This window comes from Nesoenas mayeri, assembly GCF_963082525.1.
Source record: "Nesoenas mayeri genome assembly, chromosome: 1".
Lineage (NCBI taxonomy): Eukaryota > Metazoa > Chordata > Aves > Columbiformes > Columbidae > Nesoenas > Nesoenas mayeri.
Genome location: NC_137541.1, coordinates 122,599,142 through 122,623,912, shown reverse-complemented (window position 1 = coordinate 122,623,912; position 24,771 = coordinate 122,599,142). Strand labels below are relative to the sequence as shown.

At 38.2% G+C, this 24,771-nt stretch overlaps 1 protein-coding gene across 1 annotated transcript in view; it reads right to left on the bottom strand.

Annotated features, from left to right (window-relative positions):
* Positions 1-24,541, bottom strand: part of RCAN1 (regulator of calcineurin 1) — a 40,827-nt gene extending 16,286 nt beyond the window's left edge. The window contains exon 1 of the mRNA XM_080347429.1: positions 24,236-24,541. Coding sequence (XP_080203555.1) covers positions 24,236-24,475 — 240 coding nt within the window. The 5' untranslated portion in view covers positions 24,476-24,541. The remainder of the gene's footprint in view (positions 1-24,235) is intronic.
* Positions 24,542-24,771: the final 230 nt, after the last annotated feature.

The following is a 24,771-nucleotide window of genomic DNA, read 5'->3' as shown; positions in this document are numbered from 1 at the left end:
TAGACAGAGAAAAACTCATGAACCAAGTTCCCCGAATACCTCTTGTAGTAAGGGGGGAAAACGACCACAGTAAGTGATCCTGTAGTGTATCACAATCCTGTCCTACAACCAAGAGTATGTTATTCAAACCCTACCAAATTGAAGCCATTGTAGTCAAAGCTCCCCAATATCCAGATGTTCCAGTAGCAAGTACACACTTTCAAAATTCCTGCCTCCCCCCCTGGAACTAGAAACAGTATCCACAACATAAGCGAAAAACACTAACAGTACACTGAACTTGATATTGGTTTATGACCTTAAAATCCCAAGCCAAGAAGCTGGGATTTGTTTTGATATATACATGTACAGTGACAAAACAGGAGCTTTTAAAAACTAAATTTTGAGATGATGGGACAGGGTTATGATCCAGATCCAAATACCAAAGACTACATCTTCTAAATATAGATATATTTTATAATAAGTTAGTTAAAGTACAAGCTCAGTTTCAGCATCCTAGTCTTTTAAATATTGCTTGAGGAAAAAAAAACAACCATTTGCCCAGCTCTCTGAAGCAAACACCAGACATCACAGCAGGATTAAAAGGCATTTTTAGTTCAATATTCTTCCATATGCATTAAAAACTTTTCTGAAAAGACCAAAAAAAAGTCAAGATATTTTTATCTCACTTTGTACATTCTAGATAATGAAGGAGATAGATAATGATAACAGGTCAGTACTGAGAGAAAAAGCATAAGGAATGAATCCGTGTCAGGTTATCTTTATTCCCTACTCAACCTCTAAATCAGAAGTTACCATTATAAAGCATGAGTCATTTAATATTAAAGCTTCAGATAAACCAATTTAAGAAGCTTCACTACCTTTTCTTTGAGCAACTAAAGTTTTGTTTTCAAATCTGTTCTGGAACATTAAGATAGTACTTTGTTGGTTTCTGGACCTATAACCAAGTATCTCTTTGATGTGTATTTCAGATCAACTGAATAGACAAAGTTCTGAAGTTTTTTGATGCAAGAAAACTCTGAAGCCAGCTGACATTTCTACTGACAATTTTGGAAGCTACTAGGAGTGTGCCACCAACATGTGTTTTGATACGACTTGCACCATCACCTCTACTCCTTGATTTCAGAGTGCACTGCAACACAACGTATCTATAACGCGCTAAATGAAAATTTCCAAACAAGTGACATTTGATGGTAGAAACCCTAGTCATTCCTGCCTGATTGTACTCAAACAGAACCAGAGCTTTTGAGCTGCAATGAATCTTCCATGATCACACAGGGGAAATCAAATCAGTTCACCATGGCTAGTTAAACAAAACAGTAGTAAATAGGGATGGATACAACAGTATTCACTACTCAGTTCCACCTGTATTTTCCTATTGGAAGGTCTTAAAATTCTGCAGTCTGAAGTATCTCCAGAACAGATACATGGTCCTCAAGGGCACTGCAAGTAAAACAGGCAGTTTGGGCAATCAGTGCAATAAGCATTCTATTTACTGCCCCAACATAACAGCAAGGTGCTACCTTTACTCAAGCCAGTGGTCTTGGAGGTCTCTCCTCCAAGAAGCTGTTTCTCAATATTACGCTGGTAGACTTTTGAGAATTTGGATATAGTCTTATACCCAAAGGTAATATACGGGTGTCATTCTGTGGACTACTCCCCCTTACATAGGGAGTACAGCTGATTCAAAAATCTTCAAGAGCTATTATTACTCTTTAATGGCATTTACTGAAGTAGCATACTGCCTTGCCTACAGTTTGATTAGTGCAGAGAAACTCTGGAGAGCTTTCTTTTGTATAAAAAAAATTGCAGGGAATGGTTTGGAACAGTCAGTCTTTTCTCAAGGGATTTCCAAAACCTGTGAGACAATTTTGTTTACCATTTAATCAATAACTCTTGAAAGTTTCAACCTTATTTCTTCTCCCTTCCCTTAAAAATTTCAACAATTAAAGACAGGCAAATCGCACACCAGGCTTGCTCCAGTGAACACCACTTAACTTACTAATTTTCTTTCTCTTAATTCATCAGCTTTTCACATGACAGAAGAAAAAAAGAAAACTTCCACAGAAGGTTGCCTGCATCTATTACTATTATTTCAAAAGGAGAATAAAGGAGAGATCCTACTCAAATTACAAACATTTATTTGAAGCCTGAAACTACAGACTGTACCCTGAAGCTGTATGTCCTTTCAACAAAAAGCAATAATGCCAAAGGATCCAAAGTTTTGACCACAGAAGTGTCCATCACCTATGGACATCAGCAAGGTTTCTATGAAGCCAAATGCTGAATTCAGCCATTTCTCCGCACACAGAAGCTATCCACTCCACAATTACTCCACTGAAGGATTGAAAAAAACAAGAACAAAAACCACACACCACATTCAAATAACACACTGATGATTTTCTTTTTTGTTTAACACAGATTCCAAAAGCACTGACAAGAAGGAAAGTAGCTGTTTTTACTGAATAGACTCTTACAAGATTTTGTTTTAATAGCAGCTTAAAATATATGAAATGTTGTCATGCTTGCATTATGCAGCCTACATATGCTCAAACAGAATACAAAGAGCTGTGCTCTATCACAAAAGGGCTATTTGCAGATTCAATGTGTTACAGTTTTCCAGCCAGCCATCTGAAAAAATAAATATCTACAGTGTGCTTATTCCTTCCTTGGAAAAATCCATGACTTACACTTCCATTTCCAAGTATTAAACACTAAATTCCTGTTCACTGACTTGTAACATAGAAGTGGTAATTTGGAAATTCCACTACAGAATATCTGAGTAACCAACTAGACTCATTCAGAAAACTTGTTCATATGTCAAGAATATTCCAAATTTTTAAATCTTTTTCAACATGTTTCCACTCCTGCAAGGAATTTGCTCAGATTATCCATAGGAAGTGGATTACAATTTTCACCTCATTCAAGTGTTCTGGAAGGGGATGAAGCCAACTAGCCCATGGCTCTTTCTCCAGAGGAGACAAGGAGTGATAATTGAAGAGCAAGTACAGCCTGCACTTCACCTCATCCATAGCAGGAGGACAGCACAGAAATGCTACCCACACATGCTGCACAGGAGCTCCAGTGGCAGCAGCTCCAAAGCTGGAAGGCTGGCCACATGGATGCCAAAACAAAAAAACCTCCTCTTTGTAGCCCTCAGATTTCCTTGGCTTTCACTATTCTTTGGATTTTAATTTCAAGCATTTTCCAAGTTGTGAGGGGCACTGTAGGACCTCTATCTTTCCCTGTGTGGGACATCGGTCTGTTTATAGCAATTTTTTAAAGCAGTGTTTTTTCTTTGAAGAAAACAGTATAAGATATACTTTCATACAGTACATTTACATATACTGTTCATATATATACATACTTTCATACAGTATATTTACTGGCAACTGTTTTTCTATTAATAACACCATTCCACCTGGAAAAATAACTTCCAAGTGCTAAAAACCAGCATCCAAAAGTTTGCAAAATTGCAGCAACTAAATAGAAAAATGGACTTGTGAAAAAAAAATAAAAGTTAGGATTTTATATGCTGAAAGTATTTTAGGAGAGATAAGCAACTTCTGATTAATTGAAGTTTGTTTCATTGAGAAAAATGTATTTACTAAGAGGCAAAACCAGAACAAGTAAATAAGTATTGCATAACATTCTGTCAATCCGTATGGACAGATGATACAGAAAGAGACTATTCAAATACTCTTAACACCTGTGCAAACCAGCATCTTAAATTGATCATTAATAAACCTGTTGAGGAAAGAACAGAGCCCTCTAGAAAAAAAGTCTCCAAGAAACCCCCTACTTTGTTAAAGAGGTGACACTTTGAAAGAAAGGTGTTAATCTGAACTGAGCAATCATGATGCTCAATTATCATCAATTCACATAATGCCACCTTAAAAACTGATCAGCACTAGAATTCCTCTGCACTCATCTACACCTCAAAGTCACCCTGCACCTGGGAGCTACAAAGCATTCAGTCCAGAGTAGCTGGTGTCTCATTGGAAAACACAAGAACAGAGCAAAGAATATTTACGACTGCTGTATACCCAAGAAGTATGTTAGAAAGCCCATAAAGCTTGTTCTCACCTGGAAAGCAGAAAACAGCCATTAGCAAATAGCATCTTAAAAGGTTAGGAATTTCTGAGGAGCACTCTACATTCACTTGGAGGATTACTACGAGCCTATAACCCTATATTCAGACATCATTCAGCAGTAATCTCCTCAGGACATTACTTAAGCCTTTCTAGCATGATCTGGGGGAAAAAAAGGCATTGTTTATTGTGCTTTACTTTGAAAGAGCTCCTTCATGCAACTGTAAATCCACAGAAGAAAAATGTCCCTTAAAGTGATAGAAAGAGTTTTCTCAAAGTCATCATACAAAAAAAATTGACTGTCTTGAGCCTCTTAGCAAGTTTCACAAGCAAGTGCAATTCCAGGATAAAGGGTTAAAGGACAGCATTTGTGATAGAGAGTTGCATGAAAACATCAGGGACTGGGCAGAGAAGGAAGATCAAGGAGGAAGCACCTGGAACTTGGTTGTCAGCTATTCTGCTTGGCAGAAGCCAGCCAGGCAGCTTTTGAGAGTCTTCAGACAAGCCAGAACAAGTATCAGCATATGCCACAGGACACAAAGGAGGGAGAATTCAGAACTTTGCAGAATGTGTTGGCCAATGACACAAATGCAAAGTAAGACAGACATTTGTTCCACAATCTGTGAAATATGCTTAGTGTACAAAGGAATTTGCAAGATTTAGGGGCTCACTTAATCCACATGCTACAGTAAAATTTCAAAAATAAAAATCACTGCAAGTTACCTTACGAAAAAATTGTCCTGTTTTCCAGGAGTTTACAGATCTCAAACATTAAGAATGAGTGAGGGTTAAGGCCAATTTAGAAGGACCACCTCCTAACTTGCATGTAAAGGCTGAAATGCATCCTGAGCAAGCAATGTGAATCTGAAAAGTACATTTGGCACAGCATGCATGCTTTTGGTTTTAAGAATGAGAGCACAAAGGCCAGAAGTGACAGAAAGAACAATAAATGGCTATCTGGGGTATGGTAAAGGGCACAAAAAAAAAATCCAGATGGATGGAGAAGTGCAGTAACAGGTTCAAGCTTGGTTCTGTATACAAAGTAGGGGAAGACAGTGTTTAGCTTGACAGTGTCTTGTGTGGATAATTAACTTTTAAAAGCCCCTTGTTATTAATTTTCTTCAGATACGTTTAACTGAAAATGAGGTATCCATCCACTTTCCAAAGAAATTCCAAGTTAAAGTTGCCTAAGCGCTATTCCTTTACATTGCCCACTTTCAAAAATATCCCAGTAAGCTAGCAAGACACTGTTCAGTACAGCTAAACTGGAAAAGTAAATGCAGCAGTTTTCACTTATTAAGTAACAAAATATTCAACCAATTCTGCTAGACTTAACTGGTCTAATCCAATAACATATCTGTGCACAAGCTGTGGCCCACAAAACAAAACAAACCCCCACACAACAAACCAACCCAAAACCCCAAACACCACAAAACACAAGACAACTTCCTATGCAGCCTCTTAAAAAAACTTGGATGCTATAGTCTTTTCAGAGCAGGCTCTTGTCAAGAAAGAAGAAGCAGAAAAAAGTGAGACTTGTCAGTCATTCCATACTAACAGCTTCACATCTATAAAAGAATGTCAGTAGGTCCTAGCAACTCCCTTCCAAACACCAAGAGCTCCCCTAGGCTTTTGGATCAACAGCCTGTGTCACAAAAACAACTGCAGGATTCACTCCAAGGAAGCTTGAAAGCTGTACTCCCTCACCCCATATGCTGTCATTTCTGATATACCCTTTTAGTCTTGTAATGCCATAACCATTAACACTGTTCAGAACACACTTGTCAGTGGAAAAAGCATGGAAGTTCACATACTTCAATGCATTTGCATGGGTGAAACACACAACAGACTCTAGAACTTGGCTGATAATTACACTGATAACATTTAGGAAAAGTGTTTATTACCATCCAGTAAAGAAATATTTGGTATCCTCATATGCAGTAAGTTGGCCACTTTCCATCAGTTCTCTGAATAACAGCAATCAACACTGCAGTGTACACACATTACCAAATGTGTAAGTTGTGGAGTACCAGTGCAGAAGCCTTGATTTCTATAGATGTTTCAAATTGTGCAGTTTTTGACCTTGTTTACCTGTTACCCTGAAAGTAAAAGCCTAACAGGCAAAGGGGAGAAGTCAAGTAACAGTTTCAGAAGAGAGAATGAAAATGCCTACCCTTTAAATTATGCCAGAAGGAAAACACAGGTAGAAGAGGCAAGTTTAGAAAAAAAGAAGAGAAATAGCCTAAGCATCTTAAAAACTTTTCTTAAGATTCCCCCAAATATCCACACCTTTTGTCTGATATTACATTTCATATTTATTTCAAAATCAGCATTTTTATAAAGATATGAGAAAGTCAAAGAGCAGCAACTGTAATTGCTTGCTGTTCTAACTATAGCTTTTCTTATTTATGCTATGTGATTTGTACAAAAATCATGGAAAGCTGCACTATTTCCTGATAGCAGAAGGCAAAGAGTGGTCAGTCAAATATTTATTTGCCTAATTCATTCCACTGGATTTTCCATAAGTGATTCATGGCTGTACTCAGCTTTCCTGGAAAACATTTCACAAAGTCTGTACAGTATGTAAAGTGGTATATTCTTGCTGTCTGCTTTCTAATTGTGAATCTTTGAGACTCTCCTTTAAAAGCAAACAACATGTTTTAGTGACTTCTATCAAATATGATTTTGTTAACTCAAGCACTCCTATACCCAGAATAACTGCCACCACAGCAAACATGCACATGCTTGTTTTCCTAAACAAGTTACTCCAGGCTTACACACAGTTCTACTTCAATATGTAACTAGACTTAGTATATCCTTTAATAGTCCGCTTTATCCTCTCACCCATCCTGATCCTGACATCGCTATTTTATGTCTTGATTCTGTTCCCAGTTAAAGTTAATGCCATAACACTGCCACTTTCCTAAATGAAAGGCGGATCAGGTCCTTATCTGTAAGCTCCTCTTAAAAGGGATTTATCACTGTTTAGATGTTGCTGCCAAAATGATAGACCAAAACCCTGAAACTATCAATAAATACAAAGTTCCCTGTTTAATACAACTGAAGGTAAGACTATGAGGACAGGTTACAGCAATTGACTTAATGGCAAGCTCGAAAACCAGAGGCTGTTAGGCTTCAGTGAAAATACAAACAGCTCCTGCAAAAATAAGTTTCCAAGCACAGAGCTGTCAGTAGATCTAATGGCCTTTCCATTAAGGGCTACTGTGTTTAAATAGCAGGACACTTATTGTCTATCAGTGTATATATGGGAAGAGAAAATGAACACTCAAGTGTACACATTTGAATCCCTTATCTATAGACACTCATAAACAGAACTGGACTTTCCCAAACAATTCTTCTTGCTTCTTTATAGCAGGGTGGTAATGATAAACACTGGCCTGATTGAAGATTTAGGTGACAATGATGTTCCACATGCCAAAAAATTTACTTGGCCTCTTAAGAAGAGCGTCTGAGGAGCCCTTTTCTGGCAAATCCTCTGAGACAGAACTCTGGAGAAACTGGGAAAGAGGGTAGACTGGGGGTAAGGGGGTGGTGTATAATTTGATTTTGTTAAAAAATTTTGAAAAGAAATCTAAATGATTATTTTCAATGCTTATTTTTCCTCAAAAATATTTTTTTAAATGCATTTTTTTTACTCAATTTCCTATACATCCCCATTTACTAGAGCTCCAGCCTTAGATGCCCTCAGATTCAGGTTTCTTTTTTTAAAAAGGAAATTTAGAAAGAGCCTCTCCAAATACTTGCATCTTCTATTAAAAGCTTGTTCTTTTCTTGGAAGTCACAACACTACAAAGAGTTTGTTTACCTAGAGGGACTGTGAAGTAATTATAAGTTCCCTGAAACTACTTGCCTGACTGGTTTCTAAAATCCCTTGTGGTGTTAGTCCAACAGAGCACACATCAGTGAGGCCAACTTCAGCGCTTGATCAAAGTTTGTTACCTTCCGCCTGATCAAGCCCGAATCAAGAGGGTACTACTTAAACAAATGAGTCTTCAAAGTAGTTCCCAGGACCCTCATCTCCTCCCATTTTCATTAAGAAATTTAAGGGAAACTTAATTTTGGTTAGCATGCAGATAAGCTCTGCGTATTGTGAAACCACATGCAACATTGTTCCACATTATTTACATCCGGGTTGGTGGCTCAAAGCAATTCAAAGAGTCACAGGTTGATTTCTCTCACCAAACATTTTTCCTGCCTAAGAAGGCAATCGATTACCCAACTCCTCCTTTCCCAGACAGTCTGACAAAGCACTACTCACATTTCTCATGGCTTGAATATAACTTACAAATTTCATTTTGATGAGAGCTTTACAGTCCTTGCCTCAGGCAAGTTCTGCTGGACTTCCATTAAGCCACCATTTGAAATTTAAGTGAGTTCATTTTTACCAATTTTAGAAACATAGGTTATCACACATAAGTGAAACACTGCTAGCAAAACAGGTTCAGTGTTGTAGAATAGTTCCTATTTCCCAGTGAAGGAATTTAAATTAAAAAAATTCAATGAGATATTAAACATGGATGTAATTCTCAGGTTTCCTTAGTGCTTTCAAACTCCTTGTTTACTTGTTCTCGCAGTCCCCCAGACCTTGTTTTGGAAAATAAAACCATGAAGCCTTTTCTCCGATCAAGGAAGAAAGGCAGACAGCTTCCTTCAGGGCTCTGCCCTGAGCTATTCTTAGTCTGTTTGCTATTAATGTCACTCTCCAAGGTATTTCCGAGGAACTTCGTTAAGTTACTGCAACAATAACGTCCTAGTCAAAGGAAAGACTACTATTGTATACTTAGCCTTTAAGTAAATATTGAAATAAAGACGTCTTTGCCATGTGAAGAGTTAAGGCTTATTTTTTCCTGATGAATTCGGTTTTGATTTGAACTACTTCTGTAAGAAGCTTGGAGATAGTGTTTTATTTCACCAGTTTGACTATGATGAAAACATGCTAATTTGCTCAAGTGTTCTTCATAAAAACAGTTTGTGCATGATTAACAGATACTCTTTCAGGAGTCAGAGTTTCATAAATGCTGTATTTTTAACCATCACAGACTGGTCACTTCATCTCAAAGTCATTCAACTCTGACAGCCTCTAAGGAAAGTACTACCTTCCTTCTTCCTAAAGCCAACCCAGAAAATTTTAGCTGACATTTCAAACCTGCCAAGCAGAGCAAAAAAGAGCTTACAACAAGCATTTCCAGTACTATATTATGCAACCTAAATATTACAAGGTTTTTTTCAGATTTAAAAGGAAAATAATTACACAGTGCTCAAATAAAACAATATGTAATGCAAAGTACTAACCAGAACAGTCAGCAAAAAAGTGATACTTGAAATAATTGGGGGGGGGTAAGGAGGGATGTGGGAAAGGAGTGAGAGAATAAACAATAATGTGCAAATACATTAAAAGATTGTCTGTTGGAAAAAAGTGAGATGGAAAAAAATCTTACCAGTAGTTCCCATAAGAAAACATGGCCTTGTGAATTTACAAAAGAAGCTACATTGTCAGCTACCTGTTCTGAGGCTCAGAAAATACTAGTTAAATTGAAGAGAAATCAACTTTCCAGGGTATGTTCTTCCTTATAGGAGAGAGAAAAAAATCCAATCAAATCACCCCACAAATCTAAACTAGGAACATATCTCTTTTGAATTGTTCTACTGTTTTGTCCGTAATTAAACACAAATGAAAGATGTAGCAATTAGAGTAATTATTTGTTTTCTGCCTGGTACAGATGAGGCTCAAATACACCATAAAATAAATACAATCAGATCTGCCTGTTTGGTAGTAAACTCTAGTGTCCCACATTCAATCTATTAAAAATAAATAAATAAATAAATAAATAAATATATCCATGTCAAGATTTAAGGTGACCTGGTATTCACTTCAAGAATTGAGAATTACAGCAAGTTGGTTTGCCTGCAGTCATTCTTTGGGTTTAGATTAATAGATTCAATTATTGTTTCCCAGCAAACCCTCAAGGTATGTCACACTGCTAATTTCTCACTCTTCCTAGCCTTTGCTCCCATTAGGTATGTCCAGCTGTTCATAAAGAACATGGCTGACTTTCTGAGCAAACACCACCACTCAGCATAACTGTTCCCAGCCCTGCACCAATTCCTCAGTGCCACAAGCGGCAGGTTCTCCAGCCAGAGAGCTGCCCTGGTATGCAAGAGCCTGAAAGGGACCTCAGCTCCTCCACTGACATCACCTCAGCTTTTGGGCTACAGGAGTACAAACTGCTGATAGCTTATCTGTAAGCAGCCGTATCGCATCGCAGTTCCGAAAGCACTAAAGTGTTGCAGCTGTTTTTTTGTTCTCCTGCTACCTGGCTTTCCCAGAATCCTTTACCTCATAGTTAGAGCTTATATTTGCTGTAAGAATACTTGGGCAATTTTAAGGATGAGATGATGGAGCAATTGCCCTCCTAATAATTACAGTTAAACTATAGGTCCCAAGCACTGAACTTCAGGGGTTTAAACCAGGTTTAGCCTAAGAAAGGGAGAGATGGAAGCAAAGACAGCACAGATTTCAGTAACTTCTACTTTCCAATTTACAATTAACCACTCAGTGATCAGAAGTTAATTCTTATCCTTTCATCTGGTTCTCCTATAATCTAGGAATAATTTTTTAGTTATTTAGACGGAATACCAGACTTCGCTTTTTAAAGCATCACATGCCCTCTGTTTCATTGCTTACCATAGCACTTAAAAGAATGTATCTACTAGAAAAAGCTTTAATAGCTGATTAACTTTGGAGAAAGAAACACTCCTTGAAAAATAGACACTGTCATCATCTGTTTCCCAGACCAAAGGACACTTTAAATAGCATCAATTCAGGTCCCAGTTATGTGTTACAAAACTCTTCTTCATTGTCGCTGTATTACAAGTTACAATGAGACTTGGCCATTCAGTGTTTGTTTACTTCTTGCACTGACTTTTTTTCTGCAGGAATCTACCACAATACAGTCACTAAAATATTCTTCATGAAAATCTGATATTCAATAAAAAGCTAATTAAGAACATTTTCAGAGATAAAAGCTTCAAAATCCACATGGTATTCTGTAACACCTGAGCGTCTGTGCATTATGGAGGGGAAACATGGACTTGCAGCAGTGCATTAGAATTAAGCAGCTGCACGTCATTTTATACTGGTTCACTCACTTTGACTAGCAAATATTTTGTATATCTTTTAGGCTTCAAACACACCTTCAGGACTGTATCATCTATGGCAGGCATGTCAAACTCATTTTCACTGGGGGCCACATCAGCCTCACAGTTGCCTTCAAAGGACCGAATGTAATTTTAGGACTGGATAAATGTAACTACTCCTACTCAAATAAGTTTGACACCCCTGATCTATGGGGTCAGAAGTTTATTATAGTAGGTAATACAGTATTATTTTCAGCTAGCAAGTTAAAATTTGCTGTCATTTGCAGTATCTAGAAGGCAGCTCTTCAGAGTTTCCCAAGAAAGAAGCTGGCAACCTCAATATTTTTTCCATTGAGCAAGCACAGATCTCAGAATTGTCATCAGCTTTAAGAGTATGTTTGGCATTTTCAGAAGGGAAGGAACAAGTGCAAGATACCAAGGGGCAACGCTCTCACACAAACCCAGTTCATTCACACCAGAATGTGATGACAGGTTGACAACACTGGACAAGCTTGCACACACATATAACCTAGTGTCAGGAATTCTGCAAAATCCGTGCTATTAGAAGCAACTCGCAACCGCAGCACTTATCCAGCTGTGGCCTTGTTATCGACTTGGCCCACTTCTGAGCCTTCAAAAGTCCTGCGAGATAAGGGCACTAAAGTGCAGAGCAGCTGCTTGGAAAGAATGGCTTCTTCCAAGATTGCAAGGCCAGCGTTGCCACGATGCCTCAACAGTAGCCCAACTTATCAACACTTCCCTCATCACAAGACACAAGCAACCTCCTCCTCTCACTTTCAGTTCTGCTGCCTCTGTTTTCTAAAAGTAAAGTGAAGGCTTGGGGCATTTCTGCTCCTACAAGTATCCTTTGCTGCATGTTGTCACCTATCATTCTGCTACACTCAATATAGCTTATATTTAAAATTCAGTCTGCATACGTGTGCCAAATTTTAACCAAAGTTACCTAGTTTATCCTTTGAAAGACAAAGACAGTTAACATGAGAAACTAAATCTAGATATTACTTTGGCTTTTTTTTTAACCTACAGGATCAGTGTGTATTTTAGTTATTTTTTTTTCTTTCAATCTTTAGCTGTCACTTCCAAAAAATAAATCAGCAGTTGCCCCAAAAATATTTTTCTAAATTGTTATGTGTTTTTTCAGCTATGTCAGGTGCATGAACTGTCATACTGACAGAAGATACAGCCACAACCGTGATTAAATGTAATGAAAAAATAGTTTTGCAATTAACTACCATTAAAAAAATGCAACTATATTATGCCAAAACTACTACTTGAGGGACTGCAAAGTTAAAATGAATATAAGGACCAAACTGTATGAGAACAGCATGTGTTTAGGGGCTTTTTAAATGATGAGTTATTTATAGTGTGACAGCAGTATTTAAGTATGAAAGACATTATCACAGGCAAGTTACAGATCCTACAGTGTTCCTATTCAGACCACTCTTCTGTGATGTTCCCTATGACTAAAGGAAAAACAAATGTCAAAGAAAAAATATACTTTAACATAGTAGTCTTTAGAAAATCACAGTAGCTATTCAGAAACAGGCTGGTATTTTTGTGAACTTTAAAGAATGAAATTTTCCACTGGAGTCAGGGAAGGAAGAATAGAAGATAGTTTCAAAATATTTTTAAAGAATGTTCTGGGTGGGTAGGAGAAGAACAATACAATTGCAATTACTCGTACTTCTAAGAAAATACTAAGCACACCCAGAAATTTCAGAAGTGTTTTAAAATATACTAATAAAGATAATAAAAACCCACAGAAGAGGCTGAATTTTATCCTAAGTCACATGCATTTTTGTAAGGTTAATGTCTAACATGCTGTAATTTTATCAGGCATTTTAAGTTAGTAACATACTAGATACTGTGATAAATTCTATAACCTGTATTTGCAAACATACAATATAATCAGTTACAGCTTTTTATCGGACAAATAGTTTAACTGTCTGCCAAGTTTGGGAAACTTCCTATGTAACTAACCCTTTTGTTGCAGCAGCCACACAACAGCAACACAAGGGCTGATTACTTCAACTGCTAGTGGAAATATCTTGGCTTAAAAAAAAAAATCCCAGCAAAACAGACATATGAACATCTGACATAAACAGACATGCCTCCGGGTAATTCTGCTGCTGAGACACTACTGGTAACAAAAACCACTGGTATTTAAAGCTTTTGAGGTACTTAATAGTAGAGCTTTCAGGATGCATTTAATTTCTTTGGTTATATGGCAAGAATACATCTGTTTTGATTGAAGGGAAAACAAAACAAAACACAGTGACAGAAAATAATTCCTGAAACCACTACAGCTTCCTGAATATTCAAGGCAACAGTATTTTGTTTATGAACTTACACTTCAATTAACATCGCTGAACACCATTGCGGTTCTGCATGTAATTCTATCTTCTGCTTCCTCCCCCATCATTTAGAAATTTTTGTTTTCCACTTTTTTTCAGCAGGGGAGATGAAAACTTCACTGTGCGAAGCAATACTAATAAAACCTATAGTTTTAATTTGGCAGCTTACTAAGGAAGAAACAAGGGACGTAGCTGCCACTCAAGTTGTTAATTAAGGAACAATCTCTCCTGAAATTGCCTCCTGTGAAGAATTCTTGCACTTAGTCTGCCATGGGCTAGTTTCCTAATATCGCTTTTAAAGTTTGCTTGGCATATATCAATGAAAAAAAATATTTTAAAATGTGTTTAAAGTTATTATACTCCTCTCGGGTAAGTGACCTTCTCCCCTACTCCTTTCTCAAGAGAAAAAAAACTACCTGACTCCTGATGCAAAGGCTTCACCTGTTTATGCCTAATAAGTGGGCTCTATTTAGTGTCCTCAAATTATATGCTGCAACGAGGCGTGAACACAGTTAATAGAAGTCACAATGATTTAACCTAGTCTCTGATCCGATTATTCTTTTGGTTATACAACTCCAGGCAAGAGTTATTCATACTTTCCACTGCCTGCAACAGCAGCTGTTTCACTATCAGCCTGGAGCTTCAGGAAAATTCAAGCCCTTAATCACTGTTTCCATTAGCCAACTGATCTCTGCTATCAGCCTGATGCGATATGGCCAAAGTGCCAAGTAGTCTAACTACAGGAAATTGATTAAATTTAAAAAAAAAAAAAGCCATCCTGCAAAGAAGTGTCCACATACCTCAGAAATTGGACAAACACCACTCATGAGTTCCCACTGATTCCCTCTCATACAAACCATGCACACAAGCTTTCTCCAAAATACTTCACAAGTAGGTACGATCTGCTCGACACAAGAAAACATCTCTTACTGTTTCATATCACAGGCTGCAAGAAATATAGATTTTTCATTCTTAATTAAACTTTTAGTCTTTTGCCCATATTTAAGTTCATCTCCTCCCTTAAGTGAGCAAACCAGTCTGCAATATATACATTCCCACTTTTAGACAAAAAGCAGGACTAAAAGCAGCCTCAGCTTCCTCTAGTAATGGAGGTATTAATACTGCAGCTTCCCAGCAAAACCACCAGCCCTGAATAAATTATCAAAATTTTATTAAAAAAATATCAGAGATGGGAGTTGTTCTTAGTACGTGTTATTAAATGTGTTATCTAAATTTGTTGGGTTACATCCTCCCTTTCTCATATCTTCACTTGAAGTCCACATACATGTTCTATTTAACTATATGGATTACGACCAACTCCTTCAACTACAAAAATCTGAAAGGGGAAAAAACATTTTATTATAACAATATAGCTTTTGTCTTCTAGCAGTTCACCAGCTCAGTTACTCTGGCTTTCTCTACAGAGAAAGGAAACACTACCTCTAGGAAAGAGAGAAACAATTCCCCATGACTTTAAGCCAATTTTTATTCGGAAAGTATCGTGACTGTCATCCAGACAGTCTCTTGTTTTGAAAGCAGGCCCAAAACTTCACAGAAGCTTCCAGAATGGTATTCCTTCTATTGAAGAAAATAAAGTGATTTTGTTTTACTCACCACGGCAGCATCTAAAAGATTAAGACCTTTTTTTTTTAAAGGGTACAAAGATATAATAATTATTCTTCTCCTTGCCAGTCATCTGCCAAATGACTCAAGTTTATAGTGTCACAAACATCCTCCAGCCAGGCTGAAAACAGACAGGAAAAACTAATCACAATACTTCCAACTCACTCCTACTTCACTCTCATAATAGGGCAGTTTGGTCACATTTACCACCCCTAAAATCACTTTTGCGTCAAAGGGATATACTGTCTCACAGTTTATGGTGTTCGCGTGGTGTGTGTGTTGTATTTTCATAACACCTTTCGTATTTGAGGAACAAGAAGTAACTAAAATCCAATTGTACTCTGAGCTCAATAGATAAGAGTGCGTCTTCCTTACAGGAAATTAGCCAATATAAAAATAAGCCAAAAAAATAAAACCTCAAAAAGGAAAAACAATTAATTCAAAGCCAACTACTAACTTCTGAACTACCTGAAAATATGCAAAGTGAAGAGGAAAGTTTATCTTGGACAGTAAGGCAACATTTTAATAAATGAAATCCACTGCACACACTATGAGTATTGATAGCTCTGCTTTTATGAGTGATAGCAGTAATACATAACTCACATGGTTAATGAAAAGAAGAAAGCCATTCTAATTATCTTTGGCAGTAGATGCTTGGAGGAAGGGACAAAAGGTATAAAGCCAGGTACATACAGACTACTCTTCTTCCATCTAATCGTGGCAATAGCAATTCACAACCTCTGAGGATTAAGTTATACACTATGCTTAACAGATACTGCTCAAGAATTAATCCCACTCATTTTTAATGTTAGGGCTCCTAGACTCCCAAACATTCTAGGACAATGACTTCCACAGTTTAATTATGCATAACACATACACACAAAATAACATTTTAGATCTCAGTCCCAAATTCAGGTTCAGTGAAGACAGTGAATATTTTGGCTTCACCAATAGATTTCTAGCATATTCTTATTTCCTATGAGAAAAATAAGAGCACAAACATTCCATACAGTGGCTCACTCCCACATCTCCCCTCTCTCATGTAAAGGTACCATATATGAACTTTGTGTAACCGTTTCTCATTGTCATTTCATTTTCTGACATTCAGTTAGGACACTAAACAGTATATTCTTTATTAATGACCAATATTACCTGTAAATATAAGTTTATAAACATTGCTTATTACAACTTACCCAACTGAATAGGTGTTTTCAGTAACAAACTGCTGTAGAATTCAGCCTTCTGTATGATAGTTGCTGAAAAGACTGTCTTTTTATCATTTTAAACCTATTCTGCATAGGACAGTTCAGTCATTGCTGATCTTGATCATTTTATGTTACATCCTATGTTGCTGAGGTGCTTGGGATAAGTTTCAAGTTAGTATCCCATCTTACAGTCTGTAATTATTTTCATATTTTTGTTTTTACATGAGTATATATGTGCCAGTAATCCTGGAGAACAAAGCTCAATTTATTCCTAAAAAAAACCCCACAGATACAAAGAATATAAGGAAATGCACTCCATAGCATTCTAATGTATACTAGACTTGTTGGTGTGACCAGAGCACAGTGATTTAAACCAGACAAAGTTCTTCCAAGTTTCCATTTGATTCTCCAGGAAGATTAAAGCTCTTAATCTTGTTGCAGCACAGATCTTGCCTCTGATGTATTTTCATGACTTTGAGCTAGTGGTTAGAGTATTGGATCATATGGAAATATTTTTGTCAATATCTCCAACATCTATGGTATTCATGACAATTTTACAATATTTGTTTTTATTTTTAGGTATTTTTAAGCCACCCAACAACCACCCCGTGCAACATTACTGAAATTGTTCCTAAACAATGACTAATGTGACTGCTGCTTACTCTTATTCTCACTCCATATGTATGACCTATCTTAGCATATTAAATATTATATACCTTTTTAAGTAGAAATGAAACTGAGGTATTTGCATTGTTTGTTCATGGACTGGAATGAGCAGCACACTTCAAGGACTTAACCACTACTAGGGTTTTTGACGCAAAAAAAAAAAGTGTCACTATTTTTCACCTGATCTAGGAGACCTATAGAAGGTCCAAGAGGGATATAAACCCGAACCTGCTTTAAAATACCTTCTCTTAACAAAACAAATATACTCAAAGCTGCAGCATGAGGGTTCCCTGTGAGCTCCTTATTTTATCAAGGCTTCAAACAGTTATGATGCAGTCTGAAATGCCTTGAACACAACAAAAAACTGCAGAAATGAAAATAATTCTCTCCTCCCTTGCAAAATCAGCCTTTTGACTACAAATTCATGGTATGATCTATATTTTCACAAAAAGCATAACTAACATTCAGACAACAGCTAAACAAAGCCACCTAAGTAACTATTCAATGCCTCAAAGTCCACGTACTATAAAGTCTCTTCATACCCTTCTACTCCAGCTTAAAACTAGAGTATTCAGCACAAAACTTATTCAAATCACCTTTATGATTTGCATTTCATTGAATTATTTATTTGAAATTTATTAAAATCAGCTCTCAGCATCCTACATGACAACTGGGAAGAAGTAACCAGAAAACCTACTCTGGGCTCACAGGCCAAAACCAGCTACTCAAGTGAGAAGACTGGAGACACCACCCTTAAGCTAAACACACACACTAAGATTGAATACAACATTAATACTTGCTAATATGTACATCAGTATTCATATTTTAATTCTGTTTTCTTATCAAGGCAGAGGATAGAAAGAATAGGCCAAGAATATCATTGTCACCAAGCTAACTACAAGCATTAAAATCTCTATTTACTTTGAATCTATAAAGTGTTTAGGTTTTGTTTTCAACATGAGAAATACTCAAACTCCACTCTCTCTGGTTATTTCACCTCTTTATGAGGACCTCTAAGGTTTACATACAGAATGCACATACAGTATAAAGTGTTAGAGTTTTCCATATTATTCATAAACTATGCCATCTTTTTAGACTTTTTTTTTTTTTAAGACCCTCAGAAGCTGAGTTTAGGCATCCCAATGACTCTCAGGAGCTCATGTTTGTCCTCAGATGCAGAGATATGAACAAGTTCTGCTTGTGCACTTGGCAGACTGGATGCATCTCAGGAGCCATAAAACTCCATTAGTATGGTATTATGCTCTACTATAACATTAAAGAGTATTACATGAGCCATAGCATTATATTTATAAGGCTTCCAGAATTCAAGTCACTCAAAAGTCAGCCTCAACCTGTTAATAGCTGCAGAATAAATCTGCATCATCTGAAAGTACAGGAGCTAAATTCTTCAATAAGTTTTATTGCAAAAATAATTCATAATGGAAGCTTTTTTTAAAAAAAAAATCCTTAATTGTTCTACTGTTCAGCGTAAAAACAGGTTATTGGGATACGATTTTGAACAAGTGTCTTAACCCTGGGCTTCTTTGGAAAGTAACAGCATAAAAAGAACTATAAATATTGTCATTAAAAAATTATTTGAGAAAATCACTGTCAGAGAAAGAATGAAAAACTTCAAAATATAAGCAAAAAAGTACAGATGCTAGGAACTAATTTTTACATTCCCCCTAGGGGAACATTTTGTCAGAAACAGAGTTGTAGTCACAAAAATATAAACATGTAAAAACACCTTCTTGAAATTTACCTTTTTTTTTTTTTTTTAATGTAATCCAATATGATTAACAAACTTTAAGTAAAAGGATTAATGAGGCATGCGACTGGGACAGGAAGAGATTACAAGAAAACCCAAGTACTATTTTGTAAAGAAAGTTTTGTAAATGCTCCCGAGAAACGTAACAAACTTGTGTAAAGTAGAAGTAATTCTCTAAGTATTTAAGAAAACACAAAATACATTCAACATCTCGTGACTATTCCAGTAGGCTGTAAGTCAATTAAGAATTTCTAAAAGCATGGCTCATTTAACAACAGGTTTATTTTCAGATCAGTTCACAAACAAGTTTTTCCATACTGAAACTACATAAAGCTAAAGGAAGAGCAGAATTTTAAAGCTATGATAATCATTAACAAGATGCAATACACTTGCCATTACTGCTTTTTTCTTGGTTATATTATTGCAGAGATCTCTGACCTTATTCAAGCCTTATCTTCAAACAATTATAATCCTTCTATTTATTTAAAAAAAATAAAAAAATAAAAATCCTAGATACTGTTTCACAGCCAGTTCTACTTTTGCTTGCTACTGGAGGTTATGTGAGGACACAGACTACTGCAGAAGACTGGCTCACTCCTAGTGCACTTAAAAGCAATCAAGCTAAGTGAAGTTTTCCCCAGCAAGATCCAGAAAAAAAACCACACCTATTACTATGACATAACTGCCTGTTTCCATGAGTTATCTACAAATGTAAGCTTTTGTTAATTATGGAAAACATATTAATAGATTCAGTAGTTTGGAGTAATTTGCAAGATTTAGCAGATTAAGGCAATCATAGATATTTTAAAGAAATTTAAGGAACTCAACCTGTTCTAAGGAAAATTAGCTGCATAAAAAACTTTTATCTCTTAGCCCTAAAAACCAATTATTTTCTCAGTAGACTAAAGATGAATTATTTCTGTATCCTCTCTATGTTCCTGTTTTACTCTTCACTAATTGAGCGATACTTGCCTACAATTAAGCTGAAATGGAATCCTGGCAGTTAGAACAGACCTACGTAACCTACTTAGCAAGAGGCTAGCAGAGCATAAACGAAGTTATTGAGCACCCCCTGTGGCTGTACTCAGTACTTTAAAGTCATCGGTGAAGTGTGCCACATCCCTCCAGGATTACAAAATACAAGCAAGCCTATTACCTACTGGGCTTGCCATTTGACAGTAGACGTTCTATAAAAAAAACCGAGTGTCCTCTACTGACATAAAAAGGCTCTTAAAAATTGAATACCAGTTGAGGAGGATGGAAATATGCAAAAACATAATTGCTGGCTCTGATAATTAGTTACTGACACTTTTTTTTTTTTTTAATAAGAACACAGGAATACAGTTACAATAGATCAAACCCATCTGCATGTTGCATGAAGAAATACTGGTTTTATCTAAGAATTACAATTCCTCAAGCATAGAGTCAACGTTAAAACTACCAAAAAGCTGGGAGTTAGAGGTGGAAGACATTTCAGGAAAGCAGAACAGAATTTTTTCAAGGTAATTAGCCAACTTGAAGATCAGATAAAATATTTTCATTTAGATAATTTCTTGTCCTTTGGTGAAAACAAAAGAGAAAGCAGAATCTAGAGGCATTCCTCCAACTGTGCTTTAGAAAGACTTAAGTATTAAAGCATTCTCTGGAAGATTTTGGAACCAACATTGAAAAACTAGCCGCGAGGTATTTAAGCAAATCAGATTATCTCTTATGAGAAGAAAGCAGAGAACAGAGAACTAGAACTATTACCTTACTTGAAAAGATGGTCTATTTTTAAGACATTAATTGTAAACCAAATAAAAATTCTTCAGATTTCTCAACTGTGACATCAACATCTCATTTAAAAGAGAAGAAAAAAAAAAAAAAAGAAAAAAAAAAGAGCAAGAACATATGACCAGCATTTCAGGTGCAAATCACTGTTTGGGAAGGGCAAAATAGAAATAGTTGTTGTCAGCCATTGCATAGCTGTCCTATCGCACCTTTGATTGGATCAACCCTCCTCAAATAGGGCAATCCAGGATTAAGTGGCCTACTGAAAAAAACAAAACAAACAAAATAATAATAATAATACAAACCACACACACCAAAAAAAAAAACCAACAAAAAACCACTAACTGTATAGACAAGGTATTTTAGGAGTGTTATATACACTGGAAAAGTAGGAAGCTCACAAAACAGAAGGAAGCACACTGCACACACCAAGAGACACAGAACATCTATTAAAACACAATGTCTAGCGATGTTATATTTTACAATGTCTTTACTTATTCCTTTATCATCACAGAGATAGTTACACGCTTTTGCTACATTGATAAGAGCAAGTTTAATTTTTCTGTATGTACTCTATAGTAAACTAAGTGAACTTTGTTAAGGAGTTAATTTTAAGAAAGTGCAGCCTTGGAGTTGTTATTATCTTGGAATCATTTCCAGATGCTAAATTGTCACTCTAGACCAGAATACCTTCTTTTTCTTGTATATCAGAATCAGTAAAAGCCAATATAAAACTGGGTGCATGCACAGAATGCTCTGCAATCTCTTCCTCATTTTTAATACAACCTTATTCTTTTCACACCATGCAACTGCAGTATGCCAAAGCCACCTTTCACACATCCAAAATGACCAAGATCCAGTCATAGTGCTGCATCCCACCTCTTCTCTCTTTGTAATTGCCTGACATCTGGCCAACGGAACACATTAAAAAGGTATCCAGCCCATGAATATACTGTTTTTCTACACAGCAGTGGCACATTTGTCTGTAAGAAGTTAGCTCTTACCATCTCTATAATTGTATTAACTGAAGCTAAATTACATATTCCAATGTCAGAGATTCATCTGGCCAAAACTTAAAATTGTTTTTTCAATATATTAAGACTGTTGCAACCTACCAAATTTATAAAACACCAGGTCCCAAGCACCTCAACATTTTCTTTTTTTTTAATTTTTTGCCTTCTTTACAAAGCTTTGAGAAAGATTTTTTCTTTCCTCTTGGATACATGTATTTATTCAAGACAATTCTTCCATTCTGTGCCTTAGGAATTTAAATTTTAAAGGCAATAGCTATGCTGCAGTAACTGTCATTCACGGTTAAGATCAGACAGTTTATGCTGAGATGATTAACCTAAAATTAATTTGTTATTATTTTAAGTAATCTGCATTCTTTCCTGCTGCAGCTCTTGGCAAGAAAAACAAACAAAAAAGTAGCTTAAACAATACTTTATTGTAGTGCTAAGGATACATAAGACTTTGTCCTGATCTAAATTGTCTGGAGACAAAGATTCTTTGAAATCAAAACAGAAAGAAATAAAAATTATTTAAGTGTTCCAATACCTCCTGGTCTTGCACGGGATTATGCACTTACATTGTCATCCATCTAACTGCTCTTTCAAAACATGCACTTCAAGGTTACATGAATCCATCTGAGAAAATATCATGACTACATGTAACTGATGATACCACACAGAACTCATTGCAGATGTTTCCTGAGTATACTCAGAGTTAATTAAATAGGGTCAGTTCCAACAAACAAGCCACTGCCATCATACCTGCAGGTGCCAGAAGTGATACGAAAGTATTTTGCCATTAAAAGTTATACAACCTTAGAAAGTAACAGGAGAAGCAGCTACATTGTACTCCAATTTCCAGTTCACTTTTAATGCATAATGACTGTTACCAGGGTTGAGATGTTGGACTACTACTATAATAACTCTAAATTGTTTTATGAAGTGACAGCAAATTATTTTAGTAGGATTTTAAACCAGTACCATTGTTGCCTAGTTTTTCAAGTCCACTTCATTTAACTTCAATCTGTTTAAAAACAAAACATTTCCTTCAATATCAAAGTTGCTAGAAAATAAAAGCTTGATATCAAAACCAACTATAAAAACAAAGAGAAAAGTTAGCTTCACTCATTCTTTAATACTGGCCATGGCTGAGACAAGCAAAAGGATGGAAAATTAAGATTGATTTGAATTCCTGCTTCATCAGAAAGGCCACAGATACCACGAGAAGCCAATCTGAAATATTTATATCCAGTTATTACACCCAGGGCTGCGGTTTACTTCAGACAGTTTACAGCATTCCTCAGACAGCTGCTGTTACCTTTTTCTGCTCTGGAATAACGGTTGGTAATTTTGTTTGGTTTTTTGTTTGTTTGTTTTTTTTAAAAAAAAAAAACCCAAACAAACAAAAAACCCAACAACAAAACAACAAAGCAGTTCTCAACTCAGACAAACGCTGTGGATCTGTGTGCAACCCCCAACAACTCCCTCTGCCTGCAGGCGGGAGGTTTCTGCATCCCCTTGGACCTCTGCCTACTAACAACTGCCTCTCCTGCCTGTCAGTCTCCCAGAACTCCAAGGCTGCCTTCTCTCAAACGCCTTCGGGTGCATCAACAAACTGCTGTTCCTTGCTAAACCACAACGCTGTGAACAGAGGTCGTGGGCAGGTGTGGGTTTTTTGTTTGTTTGTTTTTTGTTTTTGTTTGTTTGTTTTAAAAGTATTTTGCTCTCTGCATCTCTTCGCCCTGACCTAGAGCTTCAGGACAGCATGCTAGGCTGAGCCTCTGGGTCAGATCCACGGACAGCAACCCGAGAGAATCACAGAATATTAGGGACTGGAAGGGACCTCGAAAGATCATCTAGTCCAATCCCCCTGCCAAAGCAGGGACACCTAGATGAGGCTACACAGGAATGTGTTCAGGTGGGTTTTGAATGTCTCCAGAGAAGGAGACTCCACAGCCTCTCTGGGCAGCCTGTTCCAGTGTCTGTCACCCTCACTGTGAAGAAGTTTCTTCTCAAATTTAAATGGAACTTCCTGTGTTTCAGCTTATACCCATTGCCCCTTGTTCTACCATTGGTTGTCACCGAGAAGAGCCTGGCTCCATCCTCGTGACACTCACGCTTTACATATTTATAAACATTAACGAGGTCACCCCTCAGTCTCCTCTTCTCCAAGCTAAAGAAAAGCCTTAACACACCGCGCTCGCGAAACGGCCGGCCAGCCGGGGCTGAGCCACCATGCCACCCGACCACTCGCTTCGTGTCAAGGGAGCGGGCGGGGAGGCACAGCCGCAGCCTCGGCCCCTCCAACCTCCTGAGGGAGAGAGCGGCCGCGGAGACCAAGGCACCCGCCGGGGGCCGGGCGGAGGCGGCCCGCCCCCAGCCCCTCATCCCCCCGCCGCCGCCGGCCCGCAGCGCCCGCCCCCGCCGCAGGCCGCCGCTCCCCACACACACACGCTCAGCCCGAGGCAGCGGCGGCGCCGGCGGCAGCGGCTCCTTGCCGGCAGAGGGAGCCGGCCCGCGGCCCCTGCCCGCGATCCCCCGGCGCTGGGGCAGGCCCACCCGCCGCGCTCACCCGGCACGGGCCGTCCTGGAAGACGCGCGGGTCCAGGTTGCAGGCGATGGTGGCAGTGGGCAGGTCCCGCAGCGCCACCGCCTCCATCTCGCCGTCAACGAAGCTCCAGTCCGTCTCGGCCTCGGGCGGCAGCGCCTCCTCCTCTTCCTCCGCTTCCCCGGCCGGCAGCGGCTGCTGGAGCGGCGGCGGCTCCTCCTGCCCCGCCGCGCCCCTCCCGCCGCTGTCGCCGCCGCTCTCCATGGCCGGGGGCGAGCGGAGCCCCCGCAGGGCGGGGCCCGGCGGCCGCTGGGGCGGGGGCGAACGCCCCGCTCCTCCCGCCGCCTTGGGGCGCGCACACAAAACTTAGAGCTCCCCCCGCCCCCGCCCTTTTTGTTGCCTTAACCCCCGCGCCGGTTTAACTGCCACCTTACTTCACCCCCCCTCCCGCGCGCAGGCCGCACGGCGCCTTGTGAGCCAATAGGAAGCCGCTTTCACAGCAACAGGTGGCCTGCCCGCGCCTGGCGCCGCTTCCGCCATCTTGAGTGAGGGCGGGGGGG